Raw genomic sequence first — 22,489 nt, 5'->3', positions numbered from 1 at the left:
CTTCTACATTTTGGAGAGATTTTTCAAGCACAAGGTAGGGTTTTTCAACCTTTTTTTTTTTTTTTTTGTTTTATTTTGAATATTTTCTGATTTTCATTGTTCTATGTCATTTTTTGGATTTTTTTTCCCTATTCATCTCAAGACTCAAAATGAGATTTGATGTTGAATCTTGAGGGCAAAATGATTTTGCCCTCAAGATTCAACATCAAATCTCATTTTGAGATGAATAGGAAAAAAATTTAAAAATATATTGTTAAACTAGGCTGATTTTATTTTTATTTTTATTTTGTGAAATGCAGTGTCAATTTCACAATGAGCTCCCAAGGCATGAGTGAAGATGACATGGAAATCCATTCTCATAGTGAGAATGATTCAGAATATGAACCTGAAAATGAGGGGGGTGACCATGGGGCTGATCTTGGAGCCCAATCTAGCTCTATGGCAAGTGCACCAGCTAGTACAGGTTGCCCTTCAGAGTTGTTGGCACCATATGCTAGGGGTCATTTTGATCCTAAGTCTCCTCTAAAACAGTTTGCTTCACGAATATCAGTACAAGGCACTGCATCACATTCAAGTGGGGGAACAAGGAAGTGGAAGTGCAATATTTGTGACACAGAATGGTTCGGTAGCATTAGTAGGGTGAATGCACACTTTCTATTTTGGAGAGGAAAAGGTGTGAAACATTGTAAGTTTTTGGAGGAAGCCAAAATTATACAGTACAAAATTGAGTTTAACAGGCTTTGGGGGCTTCCAGATGACACAAATATTTCAATGCCTACTACTTTGTCTGCTAGGGCAGCACTTCATACTTCTCATGCTTCGCAGACGGGAGGAATGATGTTTAGATCTCCATCCACTTCCACTTCTACTGCCGCCAGGGCTGGGAAACGTAAGTTGCAGACAGCACAGAGCAACCCCATTACTGATATGTTTAATGTGCAGCTGAGAGATGAGATAGATGAATCCATTGGCAAGTTCTTCTTTGCCAATGGCATTCCATTTCATGTTACACAGTCTCCTTATTATAGGGAGATGATGGCTATGGTGGCCAAGGGAGGACCATCTTATGTGCCACCAGGGGAGACGAAAATGAGGACCTCGATCTTGGATAAATGCTATTCCAAGATCAATATTTTGATGGAGAAGATGAAGGCATGTTGGGTGGCATCGGGGTGCAGCATAGTTATGGATGGGTGGACGAACATTAGCCATCGTCCACTCATCAACGTCATGGTTACATGTGCAGAGGGCCCATACTTCCTTAGAGCAGTTGATTGTACAAGGCATCGTAAAGATGCTGATTTCCAGTTTCAGGTCCACAGGGAGGCTATTGAGGAGGTTGGGCCACAAAATGTGGTCCAAGTAGTGACAGATGCAGCCCATGTGTGTAGAGCAGCAGGGAGACTCATTGAGGCAGCCTATAGACACATTTGGTGGACCCCATGTTGTGTGCATGCCATGAACAATGCACTCAAGGACATGGAGAAGATAGACTGGATTAGAGGAGTGGTCACCGATGCGAGAGATGTGCAGATGTTTATCTGCAACCACCACACTTCACATGCACTCTTCAGGGCCTTCGCGAAGAAGGAGTTCTTGAAACCAGTTGAGACTACATATGCATCCTATTTCATTCTCTTGGAGAGAATGATTGAGTTGCAAGAGGCATTGCAACTCATGGTTATGACTAATGAGTGGAATAGGTGGGCTGAGGCCAAGAAAGAGCAAGGGAGAAGGGTGAAGGAGATACTGAAGAGTGATGTGTTTTGGACTGATGCGAAATACATTCTCTATCATTTCTCCAGTATTCCAGGTGATCAGATATGGGGATGGGGATGCACCTAACCTTGGAGAGGTGTATGAGTGCATTAACTCTATGCTTGACCAGATGAGGGCTGCTGTGCGAGTGAAGGACCCCTCTTTAACATTCTACAATGAGCAAATCCTGCCTGTCATTCAGCGTAGATGGGACAAGTTGAACACTCCTTTGCATATGGCTGCCTTTGCCTTGAATCTTAAGTGGTACAAGGCTAGACCGGGTAGACTGACACCGATTCAGGATGATGAGGTGAAGGCGGGTTTCTTTAGGTGCATAGAGAAGATGTTTGATTCCAGAGATGCCGACAAAATGCGCACTGAGTGGGGAAGATTTGCCTCTTTTAGAGGTTATTCAGATGCGGCAAAGATGGATATAGACAGCATGGTACAGGAGGACCCACTTTTATGGTGGAATTGTCATGGCCCGAAATCTTTGACCACCACTCTAGCCATCCGTCTGCTATCCCAGGTTTCCAGTTCTTCAGCTGCTGAGAGGAACTGGTCTACATATAGCTTCATCCACTCTCTTAAGAGGAACAAACTTACCTCTAAGAGAGCAGAGAAGCTTGTGGCTGTACACAGTGCTTTGCGTCTCATGGACCGCAAGACACTTGTGTACAAGGAGAGTCCAGCGGCACGATGGGATGTAGAGCCAGAGGAGCCTTCACAAATTGATGAGGATGATCCTACCACTTCAGATGCAGGGCTAGTTGGTGTGAGCTTGAGGGACCTTGATCCTCAGGAGTTCAGCAGTTCCAGTGAGGAGGAGTTCGCAGATGATTAGAGGCCTCCATTAGCTATAGTTTGAGTTTTCAGTTTTGTCATTTTGTATTTGACTCTAGTCTCTTTTGTAATGCTATAGCTACACGTATCTGTATTTGGCTACTCATTGTAATGATGAATCATGTAATCATCTTTATTATTATAGACTTTGCAATGGCATCAGATATTCGTGTTTTCGTTTTCCTTTTTCGATATTCATATGATAGAAATGAGAAATCTCCAATTTGACAATTTCATTTTTCAAATTTTATTTACTTTTAGCAATTAGTTACGTATCACTAATCTAAGTAATCTTGGTATTTCCTATAGTTTCATTTGAAATCTAATTCTTATACTGTTATACTGTTATACATCTTTTCAAAACTAGTTTTTCAAGTACTATATGTATATGTATAAGTATATGAGCACCACCACCCTGCCACCCCCCCGCCACCGTCCCCCCGCCGTCCCCAAATTTAGACCCTTGGTCCCCCCGTCCCGGAGACGCGTCCTCGCGTCCCCCCGTCCCCGACGCCCGTGGAACACTGGTTAAAATTGAAGATATATTGGTGACTAATGATGTTTAGAGTTATTATTTTAATAAGATTAAATGCTAAAGTTAAATTAAATATTTAACTAACATTATTTAATAAAATATAAAGCTTTAATATTGGCACTGTGTGAGTTAAGGTATTGATTTAAAATATTAATGAAGTGATTATATTTGGGTGCCAAGGGAGTCATAAGGTGAATTTATTCTTAATTGAAAATGTGCAAACTCTAATTAGGGCTTTGAGATGAAAGCATTATATAAAGGCACTTGGGAGCTCATTCAACATATACTTATTTATTTTCTGTCTGAGAAGCTTTGGCTTTCATTTATAGGAAAATCTAGAGGACTGAAACCCTTGGATATCAATGGATTGGACAAAAACCCAACTCCACATTGAGTGGTGAATCCACTCAGGGTTCATCATTGAGCATATTTGCAGGTTTTACATCATTTTGGAGCTTCAACCAGCTAGGGTTTGAAAGGAAGAAAATAATATCAGCTAGGTTTTGTGGTTTATTTACAGGTGGAAGACATATTGATTGAGATTTGTAGGTTTAATTGCCATATTTTCATAATACCTTGGACAGCTAGGGTTTAGACATTAAATGAAAGAGATTTGTGTCCAAATTTCATTTAATTTGGAGACGATTGGAGAATACATCATCGCAACTCGACTAGGGTTTTGTGCACCATCATTTTGGCTTCATTTTGTGAAGGAAAAGAAAGATTAAGGTGGCTGATCAGATTTATGACTTGTTGGGTTTGTGTGAAAAGTGTATATTTAATAATTAATTCCATTGCTGGCATTTTGATGTTTATCTTGCATTAGGCATTGCCCTAGTTGGAGCGCCCACTTGAGAGGAGCAATTTGGCATTTAGAAGACAATTTCTTCATTTTCTAGTGTTTTCTTTAACCCTGATTTGCTTGGAGCAGATCTGAGTGCCACATTTGGAGCAGCATTCTTGGTGGTTTGTGTTCACTTTGCATTAGGGTTTCATGCCCTAAACTTGGCGCCACTCCTAGGAGGATGATTTCAACATTTGTTGCTCATTTTGCAATGATTTGGTATGTATAAATCCTAGGGTATTAATCTGATTGGGACTGCAGCATTTTAGGGCATGATTGTGCTGTTTTTGCCTATGTTTGGATATACTTTCAAACTTCTATATTCTGACTTATGACAGCAGAGTTATCATCAGAATTTCTGTGATTTCCCCTTCCTAATTTGCCCTGAAATCACAATTGCACAAATAAGGGTTAAGGTTACATCTTACGAAGTAAATATCTCTTTAATAATGTGATCCTAGATTTGAATCCTGCAGTCATTATATATATATATATACATATACATATACATATACATATATGTATGTATGTATGTATGTATATAGGGTTAGACAAACCACATCTAATTCATATACTATCAATAATATTCTACAAGCATATTAGGGTTTGGAGGAAGAGACGTGGTGGGTCTGCCCGAAGCCATTTCTACACAAAGCCTAAGAGTGGATGTTTGCTAGAGCCCTCTTGCTTGCTTAGCGGCTTGTACCTACTCTCCCCAACCATGTCTCGTCTCCCTACAAACATTTGCCATCTTGAGGAGCTAGGGGAGGTTGTAAGGGGGGGTCACTTGACTTTGTACGTGCCCTCTTTGTCCTAGGTCGCAATGGTCCCTCCTCTTACACCTCAAGCCCTCTCTGGCAAGGTGGATTTGAGACAATGTAATATTCTCATCTTCCCCAAGACACATGCCCTCCTGTAGGATTGGGTGGAGGTCCTAAGGGACTTGACTCCTCTTAGGGGCCAGTAAGGTCATCCTAGGATGGCCTACTTATGAGTCAACTCATCACCCGTCTCTTACTCAGTTATTCTCCCACAAGAGGGATTTAAGTCAAGTATATCTATCCTATATTCTTTCATAGGAATATATACTTAAACATTACCAATTAAGCAAAGCAATATATAAATAATTGACAAATATATAATTTGACGGAGGTAGAGGACTGTTGCAATCTAGTTCAGTCTGAACTCTCTTTCTTTCAAGGGCTGTTTACCAATATGCTATTTTGCAACCTTGCTTTGGTTTGATCTGATTCTATTGTTTGATTTGATATTGCTGCTGCTGTGAAATTATTATTTATTGATGCTTCCATGATTGTAATTTGTGTGATATTCAATGATATACTCAGAATCAGATGTGCACAAATGACTCTGATGTCTGTCCTTATTGCCTTATTGCCTTATTTAATATTGAATGCTTATTCTATTCATTAATGTTTATTCTTCTTATTTTCCATTTTCATCTCAAATCCCTGTCGTTCCTTCCTTCTTCCTCTCATCACTGCATATCTTTTTGTTCTATCCTATTTTATTGAGGAGACACGTCTCTTGGAAAAGAGACATCCATTTAAAGGGTCTCACCCCCTCATTGCTGTCTTAATAGATCTGCACTTATTTAAATACAATCTGCACTTATTTAAATCAGATCTGCACTTCTGATTCTCTTCAGTATATTCCCACCTCAAATGACGTTCTCTTCTCCCCTTTATATCTCATGTTTGAGGGAGTCGCAACTTTCCTTTTCATGTCTTTTGACCATTCATTAACTTAATAAAATTTTAATTGTATTCTAATATATTTCAATTTAATTTTTTATTTTTTTGTTCTTTTGTATTATAAGTTTATTATTTTTAAATTCTATTTCAAAGTGGGGACATTACAATTTCAGACTTCTGTGCATTTATCGTTCATATATTGTGTATCTCATGTTGTATTTCATCTTTGATGTTGGGCGAACCGTTTGGTATAATAATTTGATGTGTTTGATATTATTTATTGGCTGTTATAAGTATCAGCTAACAGATTGACAGACCCATCAGGATTTATATGCTTACGTCTCTGATCACGAAAACAATTGCTTATCCGAACTGAGAACAAATTCAAGAAGGAGCAATACAGAGAATGTATTATCAGAACAAGATAAAGTGTTTAAAACAGGTCACTAAAAATTTATAGTTATGGAAGCCTCTATTTATAAGAACATCAATTCCTGCTTTCTTAGTTGGTTCCCTTTATGCTTTTCTATAAAGTAAAGGTGGCACCCAATTAGAAAATATAGAACCTCCATTTTCCTGTCAACTGGCAAAAGATGATGTTTTCTAGAAGCTGCTCTTCTTTTCTTCAGTGTAAAGTATCTGTCATTTATTGTTTATTCACGTTCTAATGGTTTTCCCTTTGCTGGAGAGTAATATGTTTATGCATAGATTATTCTCTTTCCATTTTCCTATTTAGGTTTTCCTTCATGCATTTCTATTTATTACATTATGTGAGTGGTATCATATGATGAGTGAAAATTTTCTGTCCAGGTAGTATATATATTGCCAATTAGGTTAGCGGAGTTTGTGATTTGGGAAGATTATTTAGTACCGAACACAAAATTTTTGTTCACAACTTGTTGGTTAATACTTCATTTACTTGGACTTAATTACAAAAGTTATTTAATCATAGTGAACTTTCGAATTGAAAAACTTGTTTCTGTTTAATGAAATTTGAAAGCCTAAATTTCTTTGTCATCTTTCTAAATATTATTTTAGAACATCAAAGTCATGGCAGGCATTGTACATAGTATTCAATATTTCTTTTATGGCATAATACAATTGATGTAGTGATTACAAGTAAAATTGTCTAGCCACGTAACCACCATTTTCATGAATTTTGTGATAAAGAAATGAATGTGTAATCAGGCTGCAAAGAGGCTTGTAAATAGCAAGGGACAACTCAAAGATGAACTTGAACTTTTCCGAAGAGCACCTGAAGTTATAGGTATTGACGAATGTATAATCGTAGGAAATTTGATTAGTGTTTTGCTTTTAATTTATAACTCCATGATTTCAATGTCTAAATGGAATTGTATATGTTTTCTTCAATTTTATACCTAAATTTTTTTTTTCTTGTTATGCTGTACAGTCATGTAAATATGATATCCACTAGGTGCTTATGCGAGATTTATATAATATTGGACTTGTTTGTTACGATTCAAGGTCTATTTTGCTTGGTTGAGATGAAAACAATTTATTATTCTATGTGTCTAGAAATACTAGGTAGTACTTTATTATTTAACCTTGTTCTAAATGATTCTCAATGATTCAAGAAAATCAAGTTCTCAGTGATTTAAAAGAGCAATATGCAAGCAACAATCAGGAAGTAACTTGTTAGGTCCCGGAGATAACTGAGAGGAGGGGGGGGGGGGGTGAATCAGTTGTCTAATAAATTTAAATCAAAAACAACTTAACCAACTTACTGCTTAATACCGGTGAATAAGTCTTTTATACTGGTGGACAGTTTTATCAGATAATTGCAATACCAGTAAAGATTAATGCATGAAATAAAAGGACAAAGTCATCCACAACACATAACACCAATATTTGTACGTGGAAACCCTGTAAGGGGAAAAACCACGGTGGGAAACCTTACCCACAATCAGATGATACTACTGCAGATAGTAAGTGTATACAAATGGGGTTTGCACATGTAGAAAGGCCAAGCGCCTAGAGCTCACTGCTCAAACACAAAATAGGAGTCACACTGACTACAATTGGATGGTTAAATCCAATAAGGATGTACTGCTCAAAATAGCATCTTCATATGCTGGATTCAGTACCGGTGTAGTTCTGATATGCTTTCACAAAAACCTTGCTTCACCTTCAAATGATGTCTGCGTGTATAGCTCTGCTTATTTTTGCATATACCTTCACACAATTCTTCTTCGCATTCCACATCCGATCTTACATTTATATCATAACCTAAGACCAATTTTAGTAGGTCGACTCTACAAGATATTACAATAAAATCATTTTACAAACAAAACAATATCCGATGCAATAACCGATTCAACATGTCGGCTTGATGCATTTACAACAATAATAAATCATCTCCATAGCGTGCCGTGCTGATCTGGAGAAGATAAACCTGCCGGTGTATAACCTGGACCTATTTGCCGGTAACAGCAAATATGCAAATACGAATATACCAATAAACAAATCTCCAAGACAAGGTGTCCAAACGATGTCTTCGACATAACCAAGTGTTTTCCATGCCATTCCAAGTGCCGGTAACAGCAAATATGCAAATACGAATATACCAATAAACAAATCTCCAAGACAAGGTGTCCAAACGATGTCTTCGACATAACCAAGTGTTTTCCATGCCATTCCAAGTGCCGGTGATCATTATATCCTGCCGGTGTACCATATATCGGTGACTGTGCATAAGTCACTTGCTTGCCGGTGAATATTGCTTATCCTCCAAAGTGCTAGAGTTGATAAAGTTTAGTAGGTGTTGACATTAATGACAAAACCATACCAAAATACCAACAATGTAACTTTCTCAAATAAATAATGAAGGATAATATTTCAAATGAGAAACTTTCACAAATAAGTTATGAAAATTTTATTCAACCCAACACTGAAGCATAGAAATAATAGTAGAAAAGCAGCCATATGATGAGACAAGTGGAATGCAAATTTTGTAAGTTTTAGCTGTGGTATTACTTTCCTCTCATCTAATAACCAGCAAGCAGCTATTTAAATCTTACTCAGAATGGCTAGTATCATAGTTTGAAGACTCGGACTCGGACTTGACTCCGCAGCTCAAAATTTTGACTTGAACCCAAACTCGGCAAGGGCTCAACAAAAAACAAAACCTCATAATTACACAAAAAAGAGAAATTATTGCATTTAGAGAACATACAAGTCTAATTTAGTACTGTCCAAGACATGGCTAGTCTCGGCACAGAAGTCTGGTCAACTCAGCTCGACCAGCTCAAGGACGTGGGAGTTTGCAGAGTATTGTAGAGTATTCAAAGATTCTTCAAACTATGGCTAGTAGCATTAGTTCTTCTTCCCTCAATATGTCCAAATCACTCTTGTTTGAAATTGTACCCCCTCACTCAATACTCATTGCTAGCTCAAGTTTGAAATGTTATCGTCTCATTCATTGCTTAGATCTATTTTGTAATGATAGGGGCCATTAGTGTAAGTTTTTGTCTCCTCCTTGTGTAACATCAAAGCGATGGTGTGAGTTTGTAATCACTTAGTCATAAAAAAAGAAAGGCCTTTAAACATAAAAGCTTTTAAAATAAATTTTAGTGTACGGAATGGAAAAAGTTCTCTCCTCTTTACCCCCACACCCAAAGCACAGAGAGAGATGGAAAAATAGAGAGCAAGGAAGAGATAGAAGTGATGAAAATAAAATGCACCAATCAACATATGAAGCAGTAACTGCAAAAAACCTTTACATATATAAAAGCTCATAAAATATATATAAAATTTATTATTAGAGAAAAGGTTTGGCTCAAACCAACAAACTTTGAGGTACTTCTTAGTTAAACCTTCTATAGTCTTTTCTGACTTTTCTTTCTCCAACAATCAACATTTAAAACAACTGCAAAAAACCTTTGCATTCATAAAAAAATCATAAATATATTAAACCACCTTTGTAAAGTACATTATTAAAGAAAATCTGACTCAAATGAACCAACTTTGAGCATCTCCTAGTTAAAGCTTTTACACTCTCTTTTAACTTTTTTTTGTCCTGCATATATTTTTTACATACCACTAACTGTGCCCCACCTTTTGTTGTTCTCTCTTTATAATATTATCTTTTTCTCTATCTCGTTGAAAATATATGATAAAGCCAAGTGCAATTTGTCTACTTTTGTTGAATTCAAGCTTCATGCATTTAAAGCTTTTCATGCTAAAATCTGATTCATAGCTTTCTCGTTGACTTTTTACCCTAGCTTGTTTTGTACAAAGCCAAGGAGCCCAAGATCTTTGCTTCTGCTATACAAAATGCTAAAGTCAAGTGTCCCTTTCACATATCTCAGTACCCGCTTCGCTGCAACCCAATGTTCTGCCTTGGGGGATGTCATGAAACGAGAAATGTAACAACATAAATCAGGTCTAGTGGTGGTAAGGTAGATATTTCTACCCACTAGTTGCTTGAATGCTGACTCATTGATCACCTTTGAGTCTGTTTTGGCTGAAAGCTTCAACCCTTTCTCCATAGGTGTAGATGAGATTTTGCAATCTATCATTATAAACTACTCTAGCAAACTCTTGGCATATTTAGATTGAGAAATAAAAATACCACCATGATTCTACTAGGCCTCTATACCGAAGTAATAATGAAGAAGGCCCGAGTCTATCATATCAAAAGCTTGACACGAATTCCATTTGATTTGCTCAAGCAAATGTGACCCACTACCTGTAATGATAATATCATCCACATAAATGACAAGAAGAATGATACCATTACCTATGGTTTTTACATATAAATTGGGATCTGAAGGCCTTATTTGAAACCCCTTGGTGTCAATTTTTATGTACCATGCCTTGGGTGCTTGTTTTAGGTGATAAAGATATTTTGTTAGCCTGCATACTTGATGCTCCTTTCCAACAACATGAAAACCCTGAGGTGTGTCATGTACACTTCTTCCTCCAAATTTCAATTGAGGAAGGCACCCTTCACATCCGTTTGATGAACTTTCTAGCTAAATTGTGTTACCATGGCTAGAACTAGATGGATAGTGCTCATCTTTGTTGTAGGAGCAAAGGTCTTCTAATAGTCTATTCCCTCTCTTTGCAAGAATCCTTTATCCACCAACCGTGCTTTGTATTTGTCAAGTGTACCATTAAAGTTGTACTTGACTTTGTACACCCATTTGCAGCCAATGGGTTTCTTCTATAGTTGAAGATCTAAAAGGACTCAAGTCTTCTTTTCTAAAAGATTTTGATGTTTGGAATCCATAGCCTTTTCCCATTTAGGTTTACCTTTTGCCTTTGAATAATCTTTGGATTGATAAACATTCTAAATGTTAGCCATACGAGAAAAGTTTACTGTATTTTACTTGCTCTTTCCTCTAGATGATCGACCCTCAACCAATTCATCATGTTGAACATCACCAATGTGTTTTTCCCACCACTTAGGTCATTGTAGAAACAGCACCATCCGAATTAGTGTGTTCATCATGACTTGGGCTGCCCTGAACTATGTCATCTGGATGTCGATCTAGGTTTTTGTGAAGAAAATCTTTTGATACTGGTACATGCCTAGGAGATTCCACAAGTTTGGAATTGTTAGAATCTCTCCCTTTAGGTGTAGCTAATGGAAGTTGAACACAGATCTTTAGCTTACAGAGGTTGATCTTCAATACTCTTGATGTTAGAAGAGAGCTGAAATGCACAACTTCTTCATCAATCATTACATCCCTATTGAATGTTAGGCAGTTAGTGTCCACATCAATAGCTTGTTTATGATTGTCATTGTGTGATATCCCCAGCGCATTGCCTAATACAAGGTTGTTTTTTATAAAAACAATATATATATAAATAAAAGACAAAATTAATTATGTTGATATTAATATTTAATTAATGTAATTTAATTAAAAGTTTAAAGGTATGTTAAATATATTTAATTAATGTAATTTAATTAAAAGTTTAAGGTGTATTAAATATATTCCATTTAATATTTTAAAGGATTAAAAGTTAAGAAATTAGTTTTTCATTTTAAAGTTTATTATTAATATGAATGCACTTTAATAAAGTGCTTGGTAGGCCACCCCCCCCCGCAAGGAAAAGGTGGGACCACACCCCTTCCTTTGGAAGGGAAAAGGTGTGACGGTAGCCGCAGCTTGGGCTGCAAACCGTCACCCACTCCCCCACGGAGGGTATTTAAACCACCCATGCAGGGTGCCGCAGAGGGAAGGAAGAGAGGAAGGAGCGCAGGGGTGACGATGCACTGCAAAAAGGGTACGTGCAGACAGGTAAGGGGTTAAAGATAATAATGTTTTTTTTTAATATATTATGTGTGAATGCTATTCTATATATATTATATAGAATACTAGGAATATGAGGTATTAATAAATTTAGAGATAGGCAATGCATTATTATAATTAATATATATTAAAATGCATAAGGATAGATAGGGATATTATATGAATAGTTAATACGTATATATATATATATATATATATATATATATATATATATATATATATATATATATATATACATTAATAAATAGGAAGAACTTGTGCAAGCATATATGATGAATGAATCTTAAATAGTAAAGAATGATAGGAGAAATACATCTCAGGGTAATAGGAATGTATGTGAGTAATGGTTAATGATATTTTATGGAAATAGGTAATGAATATTAAACTACGTACATGTGAATTATGAAATAGTAAATGAAAATGCAAAGGAATGTATTATGAATGAAATCACACAAGGGAGGCTATAGGGAGGAAACTCTCATAGTCTAAGGAAGGATTATAATAATCCTAGGGCAGTATATACTGAAGGTTGATATGCATATATAGGGCTTAGTTGACTAAACATCAACTAAGAAGAGACGGATCTGGCCTGTCCCCTCTGAGGACTTGGATGATGAAGGCATCACCAAGGCAAGGAATAGACAAGGGTCTTCCTTGAAGGGCTTGGGTGTAAGAGGTTACACCCAAGAACAGGATTGGAACGCAACTTTGATTCCCTGAAGGGCTTGGAACCAACGGGTTCCAAGAAGGCGAGCTTCATAGCCGCCTAAGGACATACTTCCGTATGGCATTCGTATCCTTTTTTAGATTGAAATTATGAACATGCTAATTCAATGTTAAAAATAGATTGTGAATTAAAATGGTTTATTTATATATATATATATCTATATGTTGTGTTCTAACAATCTGTTTTGCAGGTTAATGATCTCTAAATAGCAGGGACATTACAGTGGTGTCAGAGCATAATCCTGCCATCTTGTGGGAAAGGGTCTTAGTTTATGATCACATACCAAAGGAAGAAAGGAGCCAAAGCGATGGCTGATCAATTGGCCAAACAGTTCCAGATCTTCATGGAACAAACCAACAAGAAGTTTGAAAGGATGAGCCAGTTAATCCTCCAAAGCACCAACAGCAACAATAGGGATATGACAAACCCTAGAAGAGAAACACACTCTAATCACGCAGACAACGAATGATCACCTCAGAGTTCTAGGCAAACAATCCCCGAATTTCTCCCTAGGGAAGAACATGAGAGGGAGGAGGAGGAACCAGCCATACTTCGGGTAGAAGAAATCGCCCAAATCTATGCTAGATTGGAACCAGAAGTTCAGAGGGTGGTATCCTTCAGGGACTTCTGTGAGTCCAAGACTAATGAGAGTAGGAAAAGGAAACCCATGGGTACAGACCTCAGAGCTAAAGTCAACAAAATGTCCCTACCCTGTTTTGACGGATCAGGGAAGGATGTTGCTCAAGCCTGGGTACAAAAACTAGACACCTACCTTTCGTACAGTCCCATGACCGAAGAAGATGCCATAAAATTTGCCATACTACACCTTACCGGAACTGCCCATAATTGGTGGCATAACAGTCTCATCACCCTGGGACATAAAAAGGTCCCCACTTACAATGAGTTTACCCAAAGGCTCATCAGCCGTTTTGACCAAAAAGACTCTGAATGGTACTTCCAAGAGCTAACACACCTCAAGCAAGCAGGTACCATTGAAGATTATATAGATCAATTCCAAAACTTGTCAGTAATGGTTCCCGACCTATCCCAGAAAAGACTTACGTACATGTTCTTAGAAGGCCTGAAGGACCCCATTAGGAATTTTGTTAAACCCCTAGAACCACAAAACTTAGGGGAAGCCATTAAGAAAACTAGGATGGTTGAATTTAGTGCCCCCAAGAATACCTCAACCAAAACTCCCCATAGGAATGAGGGACCCCAGAGAGACCGCCGGGAAAAGCCTTGTCACTTGTGCAAAAAACCTTGGAGTTATAATCACCAATGCAAGGAAAGAGATGAACTCAGGGAGAAAGGGCTATGTTTCAAATGCAAGACCCCATGGGTGAGAGGCCATGAGTGTAAAAGAGGACAGCTAAATAACACCGAGGAAATGCATGATGAAGGAAGACCCTATAAAAGAACCAGGTTTGAAAACAACATACCTAGTACCCTGGCTGTCATCACTCAAGGAAATGAGAATAGATGTTTCAAACTCAAAGGGATTATCAAGGGACAGAAAGTAATCGCATTAGTAGACACCGGAGCTTCACATGATTTTATTAGCAAACATTTAGCAGCAAAGAGAAGACTAAAAACCCAAGAGTTTGAAGGTTTTGAAGTGATCATGGGCAACGGAGTCATAGACAAATGCACTAAAGTTATACCCCAATTGGAAGTCACCCTAGGAGGACATACCATCACAAGAAACTTCTTTGTGGTAAACCTGGAGAATGACATCATATTGGGCATGCCATGGATAAACTCATTGGGACGATTTACCATGGATAGTCCAAATCGGGAGATATGCTTCCAACATGAAGGGAGGGAAATAATATTGAAAGGAATTCCTGACGGCTCTCCAAAAATAGTATCATGCAACAAAATGGAGAAAATTCTTAGACACGATCAAGGAGAGTGGGTCGCACAATGCATGGTCCTGGATAAATCCCCAACCGGAGACCAGATCATTCAGAATGATATACAACCTATCCTGAGAAGACACAAAAAGGTCTTCGAGGATATTCCCCCGGGATTACCCCCAAAAAGGGGATTTGAGCACTCCATTGAATTAGAGGATGGAGCAAAACCCGTCATTACCACTCCTTACCGCCACCCCCACAAGTTCAAAGAGGAGATTGAAAAAACCATAAAAGAGTTATTCGAGATGGGGCACATCCAACCCAGCAGCAGCCCTTTTGCCTCATTGGTAGTATTGGTCAGAAAAAAAGATGGGACACTGAGAATGTGCATAGACTACCGAGCCTTGAATAAAAAAACTATAAAAAATAGATACCCAATTTCGAGGATTGATGAACTAATGGATGAATTCCATGGAGCAAAATACTTCTCCAAGATTGATTTAAGTTCAGGGTATCATCAGATCCGAATGAGGGAAGAGGATATTCCCAAAACAGCATTCAGATGTCACTATGGACATTTCGAGTTCCTGGTTATGCCATTTGGTCTCACTAATGCCCCAGCCACTTTTCAGTCATGCATGAATCATACATTCAGACAACAATTGAGGAAGTTCCTTCTAATATTCTTTGATGATATACTCATTTACAGCAAAACATGGGAAGAGCATCTCCTGCACATTGAAGAGGTATTGAGTATTCTGGAGTCAAAATCATTGTATGCTAAAGCCTCCAAGTGTGAATTTGGGATGAGAGAGATCATCTACTTAGGGCACAAAATTAGTGAGGCAGGAGTAAGTGTGGACGAAGAAAAGATCAAAGCCATCAAGGAATGGCCCACCCCTAGAACCTTAACCCAATTAAGGGGATTTGTGGGGCTATGTAGCTACTATAGACGCTTTGTAAAATTCTCCAAGATTGCAGCACCTCTCACCGACCTAACTAAGAAAGGGGCTTTCGTGTGGAATGACCAAGCCCAAAGGGCCTTTGAACAACTTAAGACAACCATGAGCTCTTGTCCAGTATTGGCCATTCCTGATTTCTCTATTCCTTTCGAATTGCAGTGTGATGCATCAGGGGAAGGAATTGGGGCCGTACTTATGCAAAAGAAACATCCCATAGCTTTTGAGAGCCGAAAACTCACCAATGCAGAAAGACACTACTCTGTCTATGACAAGGAGATGCTGGCCATAATGCACGCATTGGCTAAATTTCGCCAGTACCTGGTCTGTGGTAGGTTTGGTGTAAAGATTGATCATAACAGTCTACGCTTCTTTTTGAGCCAAAAAGATCTAAATGACAGGCAACAAAAATGGGTGAGCAGAATATAAGCCTACGATTTTGATATAGAATATGTGAAAGGGGTGAACAACGGGGCAGCAGATGCACTATCCAGGAGAGCTCATATCAACAACATTACCAGTATCTCAAAGGACTGGAGGGAAGAGATCCTTAATGAATATGGCCAGGATCCCCAGACAAAGGAAATTTTAGCCGGGAATCTACTCAATGAAGATTTCAGGATTAAAGGAGACCTCATTTTGTATAAAGGGAGGATATACCTGACCCCTCAGACCAAATTCAAAAACAAAATTCTCAAAGAATTTCATGATAACCCCCTTGCAGGACACCTAGGATACTACAAAACATATAAGCATATTAGGGAACGATATGCATGGAGGAACCAAAAGAGGGATATCCAAAAATATGTTCAAGAATGCTTAACATGTCAACGCAACAAAACTGAACTTACCCACCCAGCTGGATTGCTTCAACCATTGCCTATTCCTAATCAAAAGTGGGAAAGTATTTCTATGGATTTCATAACAGGGTTGCCAAGGATACAAGGGAAGGATAGCATCTTCGTGGTAGTAGACAGACTCACAAAATATGCCCACTTCCTCGCAGTCTCTACCGAATATAAAGCCCACCAGATAGCAGACCTATTCTTCAAAGAAATTTTTAGACTCCACGGCCTCCCTCTAAATATTATCAGTGACAGAGATAGCAAGTTTATTAGCCAGTTTTGGCAAGAACTCTTAAGAATGGCAGGAACAGATTTAACCCCTAGTACCAGTTATCACCCTCAAACCGATGGGCAAACAAAGATAGTAAACAAATGGATAGAGGGCTATCTAAGGAATTATGTTACAGGACAACAGACTGCTTGGATTAAGTGGTTACACCTAGGAGAACACTGTTACAACACAACTCACCACATGTCAATAGGGATGAGTCCTTTCCAAGCCTTATGAGGCCACAAGCTTTGGGGAGCTAACAAACCAAGAAAGCAAAGTACCTAGAGCACAAGACTTTGTGCAACAGAGCAAAGACATCCTAAAGATCTTGAAAGAAAATTTACAACAAGCTCAAAATCAACAAAAGCTCTACGCCGACAGGAAACGTGTAGAACGGACATTTGAAGCCGGAGATCTAGTATTCCTAAGGTTACAACCATATAAGCAATCATCCCTCAAGAAAAATGGGACAAAGAAACTGAAACCTCGATTTTATGGGCCCTACCTGTTGACGTGTATTTTATACACAATCATACACAGAATAAAATACCAATAGGTATCTTATCCTCTCTTGAGAAAATAGTCTCTAACTGCTGAAGATCTGCAAAAAGGATCAATTAGATGGACTCCAAGGTTCTTTTAGTGGGGTCTCCACGTGTGGACAAGCTTTTTAATGGTATGATGTGATTTGCTGTTTCCTCCAAGGCGTCTTACGGATTCCAAAGGCTCGAAGATTCTACTAAAATAAAAAGAGCTTTCAAAAAAAATAGCAAAAGGACAGGGTTTAAGGAAGTCTAATCTAGCCTAACCCTATGAACGACTTAGCATGAATGAGATTTGGCAAGACTCAACCAACTTCAATTTTGCCATAAGATAACAACTCAATTGAAATTAGTGCGATCTTCTAAGGTAATAATGATGTTCAATGCATCAAAGACCAAGGATACTACTACGAAGGTACATATCCTAGATACGAAAATGCTTGAAGGTTAAGGACTCAAAATGTTCTCCAGTCGACCACGCAAGGCGTTCCTACAATCAGCAAGAAGCTAGTGGTTTGGATTGCGAATCCCACCAAATATCAAATCTCACACTTAGTCTTTCAAATTAACAAACTACTTTGATTGAGCGTGATTCAAGTACATCCAACAACCATGAAGATAACTTAAGAAATTTGCAACAAAACACCATAACTTCAATATTTTATTGATTTCCAAGTCATCATATACAACAATTGCTTGAATTTCTCTCTTCAAGACTCAATCTTGCTACAAAATAAGAATTGCTTCTAACTCTAATCTCTCTATTTCACTCTTATCTGACTATTCGACTATTAACTATTACACTATTATCAAATGAAATGAAAAATGGGGGTATAAATAGCATCCCCAGTTACAATGAAAGGTCCAGATTGAAAATAAATCAACGGACAAGATCATGACACCTAAACCCTAATTAGGGTTTGTTACAAATGACCTCCTTTTTACTGAACAATATTAAATACATAGCCAAATATTAAATTTGGCACAAAAATCTAGGAGGTATCAACCAATGAGAAATAAGATGTCATGTCATCTGTAACAACCTTTCATCTAGAATCTTATTCCCTTTCCAATTCTCTTTCTTAGCATATGTAATGAATTTTGTCACGATTCCTTCGATTTCTGTGATTGGAATCTCGGGAAGATTCTTGATACTCTCATCTAAGTGGATGACCTGATCGAATGCATCTAGAAGAGCTGCGTCCCAAGTAGGTTCAAGTTCCTTCGTTCTATCAATCAGGAGCATGGTGGCATACATCTGATCATACTGTTCATCTGTAACATCTGCGTCCTTGCGAAAGATGATCTTGATTCTATCCTCAAATTCTTGTATATCCACATCTGTCTCGACCTCGATCCTCCTGCCAAGAATGGTACGAAGTACCTCAAATACTCTGTCCTGGATCGGATTGATCACCTCCTCAATTTGACCACATCTAACACTGATGTCCTCGAAGAGAACACTCTTTATATGGAGTAAGGTTGACCACTGAAACAAACTGTGAGAATCACCTTCTAAGATCTTCTCTTGCGCTAAAATTCTTCTGGATGTATGTCTTATTACCTTCAAGACAGGGATGACAACGTCCTTGGTATGGGCAAATGCAGCTACTGTTGCCATCAATCTGTGGATTATCTCAAGAACTTGGATAGCCTGATGGGTAATCTTTGTCATCCTTGAAACAAACTCTATGGCTACTGTGTGAGATCTATCCATCCAACTACATGTACGCTGGACCAGGTTCCTGAATCTTTCTGCCTCATTGATCGATTGAAGGGGCAATGCCTGCACTAGTGATCTAACTGGATCCTGACGTCCCAAAGGTTCATTGATGTGACTGAAATATGTCCTCCATGCACCGACCTCTCTCTCCAGCTTTCTATTTTTTTCTACTTCTTCTCTAAACTTGTCCTTTAATGCCTGAAATGTGTCGGTGGCATCATCTAAAGTCCGCTCTGTTGTGGATGGTCCTAACTCAAAAGTCTGTACATCATAATCCTCTGCTAGGATCTCACCCTCATATTTATCTGCTGCCGGTGTAGCTATCTGTAGTTTTCTAGATCCAGTCTCATCTCGAATCATCTTGGACATCTTTGTAGCCTTCTTCTTCTCTGTTATCACATGTGAACGCCCAACAAGGCTCTCTAAATCAATTGCATTGTCCTCGTCCTCAATTACGATCACCTTGGTCAATCTTTCTTTCAACCAATCTGGGATATTCGATCTTGTCTCTTGAACTTGAATTTCTTTATGTACTATTTCTTCTTGTCTGGGAGGAGATGTTACTTCATTATCCTCTTCTAACTCATAATCTTGGAGAGATCCATCTGACGAAATATGCTGTGCCTGCCCTTCCTCCTGTCTGTCATTCTGTACCATCGACTCCATGGACTCTTCCACTCGAACTGTTCTATCCTCTGGTCTGGAAGAAGTACCCGGTGTCTGATCTTTGTTGGCATCTTGCTTTTTCTTGGAAGGCTCTTTCTTTTCTGATCTTTCCTTTCTCTTCGAACCTCTCGAATGGAGATTGCCCTCACTGGCACATCGAAGGTTACCTTCACCTGAATTCCTAGGATTAGGATTACCTTCACTAACACTGGCTCCACCTTCGGCTGGTTTCTCTTCCAAAGTAAAAGACATAGCTATGCCTTGTTCTCTCAACTTCTGATGTTGAACGTCTACCCATCTGCGAGTACAAGACAAGACTGGTGCCATCAAATCATCTAAATCCACGACCTCAGGTTCATTCCAATTCAAACTAATTGTTTTGCTTTCTCTATCATATGAAGATTGGATGTGCCTGCCGTTGTCCTGAGCTTGGTCGGCCACTCTGTAAATCCTGCACTTCCTGATGAAATCCAAAGGCAATCTAGAATGTATCTTTCGTTTCACTTCGAGATCATCTAGGAGATTCATCATAAAATCTTCAATTTGGTGTTCATGTTTAAATCTTCTACCGACCGTCTCCTCTAAATGTCCATGTGGATCAAAACTATTCCTCCAAGCAAAAGATGAAAAAGAATACAAGGCTAACTCCTTCTCTGCGTCATCCATGGCTAAGACATTAGGACATACCTCAACTGAATTACCCAAAATAATAGGTACCTGAACTCCATTCTGATGTCTGTGTCTGAATGCCTTCACATATGCTGCCAACTGCCTTGTTACTTCAAGTAACACAATTCTGTCTGTCGGGTACCTCGGCAACATGTATGGAGGTAAAGGACATCCATGCACTCTAATGTAAGTGAACTTGGGAAACTGAATGAACCAAGCACCGTACCTCTTGATGAACTCCTGGGCATCTTGAGATAATCTGTTGTGAATTCCACCTTGCAACGTCCTTGTGATGTTCATCGTGAAAGTATCATTGACTAACTTGTAGTTCTTCCCTGGTGGATGATGCAAGTAGGTATAGGATTCACAAGCTCTGACCTCGCCGGGTCCTCTTCCAATCATTCCTCTGTGAGGTAGTCCAGCGTACTCAACACTCCTGATCAACGCATAGATGACGTATGAACTCATGTGGAAGGACTTAGTAGCCCTGAGTCTTCTCAACTGTACGTCTAAGCAATGGCTAATTATCCTAGCCCAATGTATCGTACCCTTTCCTTGAACAATCACCTGGATGAAGTAAAACATCCATTTCTCAAAATAGAAGGCATGAGGTGCTCCTGTAACTCTGTTGAGCATGGTAATCAAATCTCTGTACTCCTCCTGGAAATCAATCCGGTGCGGTGTGTTAGGTACCTTGCTTAGACGGGGACGACTCTTGAGTAGCCAGTTCTTGTTAATTATGCTTAGGCAAGCATCTGGATCATCATCGTACATTGATCTGGCTCCTTCAATGCTCTTGTATATCATGTCCCTGTGCTCTGGAAGATGGAAAGCTTCACTTATGGCTTCCTCTGAAAGGTACGCCAAAGTGTTTCCCTCATTGGACACAATTGTCCTGGACTGTGGATTGTAGTGACGGGCGCACTCGATCATCAACTCGTGGCACTGAATAGCTGGAGGAAAACCGGCCGCCTTAATGATGCCACTCTCTATTATTCTCCGGGCGACAGGTGATGGCTTGCCGATGTAAGGGACCTCTCGGAACTTCTTCGTGCTAAAGTTCCCCAAGTTGGTATCTCCAATGTTGCTCCACTTCGACACGATCTTGGTCTCCACTTCTTCGGTCTTCTGATCTTCTTTCATGAGAGCCGAGCGACTGGTGGATGCTCCCGCCTTTGGGGTCGCCATACCTACACAACATTTCATTATAAGAACTAGATTTTGCAATAAATAACATTGATTAGAGAGATAAAGTTTTTAGGAAACCTCATGATAAGCCTTTAGAGTTATCATTTCCTAAAAAAACAACGATTGAGCTAAGAGATTCAAAATTCAAAACTTCAAAATTTAAAATATGACGACGAAAGAATAAAGCAATAAAAATAAATCGCCATACCTCAATAGAGAGCTAACTCTAGAATGCAAAAACAAAATTCGCCTAGGCAAAATTGAGGTATAAAATAATCTTCAATATGATCTCCTCAAAATTGACTTTGCCACCTTTGGAGTGAACGTGATCTTCAAGTATCGCCTTAGACGTGGTCTTAAATGATCTTCAAATTTGCCCTTGACAAATCGCTCAAACAAATCCTCCAAGTCTTTAGCAAATTCGCCTTAATGTATCCTCAAGTTCGCATTTGGTGTGGTCTTCAAATTCGCACCACCCTTTGATAACTAAGCGCCACCCTTGGTTTGAATTCGCACCACCTTTGAACACACTTCGCACTATATTCGCCTCTCTTCAATTCGCATGAAGAAAGGTAAAAATGATTATGTGAAAATGAAAATTTCCACTCCCCTTATATAGCGCTTCACACCTTTTACCCACTTTGGCCGACTTGAATAAATAAAACCATTTTTTAAATGATTTTCAATAAAATAACAAGGCCGACTTGCTTAATTGAGCGCTCCAAATCGATTTGTATTAATTAATTAATTAATTATAAATGCCTTGCGTTTTTTAAATGTGAATTTCGATTTTTAAATAAAGGCAAAAAATAATTAATAAAAGATAACGCCATATTAAATGCTAAATAAAATGGATATTCAATTTTTAAATCGATTTAGCATTTGAGGAAAATTCGAATTGTTTATTTTGACGCCAAAACTGGAAAACAAAGGGACGTACCTCATCGCTCTGGTCCCTTGGAGAGGGACAGGAGCGATCCATGACTTTGGTCTCGATTTTTGCATTTCTTACGTCCAACTCCTTCATCTCCACGTTGAAAATCGATCATCTCGATGGTCTTTCGAATTTG

The 22,489-nt window shown here is 38.7% G+C and overlaps 1 protein-coding gene across 1 annotated transcript in view; it reads left to right on the top strand.

Annotated features, from left to right (window-relative positions):
- The window catches only part of LOC131029309 (4-alpha-glucanotransferase, chloroplastic/amyloplastic), a 139,596-nt gene that overhangs the window by 19,159 nt on the left and 97,948 nt on the right, over positions 1-22,489 (top strand). Inside the window, exon 5 of the mRNA XM_057959746.2 lies at positions 6,881-6,959. Coding sequence (XP_057815729.2) covers positions 6,881-6,959 — 79 coding nt within the window. The remainder of the gene's footprint in view (positions 1-6,880; positions 6,960-22,489) is intronic.

This window comes from Cryptomeria japonica, chromosome 10 (genome assembly GCF_030272615.1).
Source record: "Cryptomeria japonica chromosome 10, Sugi_1.0, whole genome shotgun sequence".
NCBI lineage: Eukaryota > Viridiplantae > Streptophyta > Pinopsida > Cupressales > Cupressaceae > Cryptomeria > Cryptomeria japonica.
The sequence above is the reverse complement of the archived record's forward strand: the minus strand, read 5'-3'. Positions and strand labels throughout refer to the sequence as shown.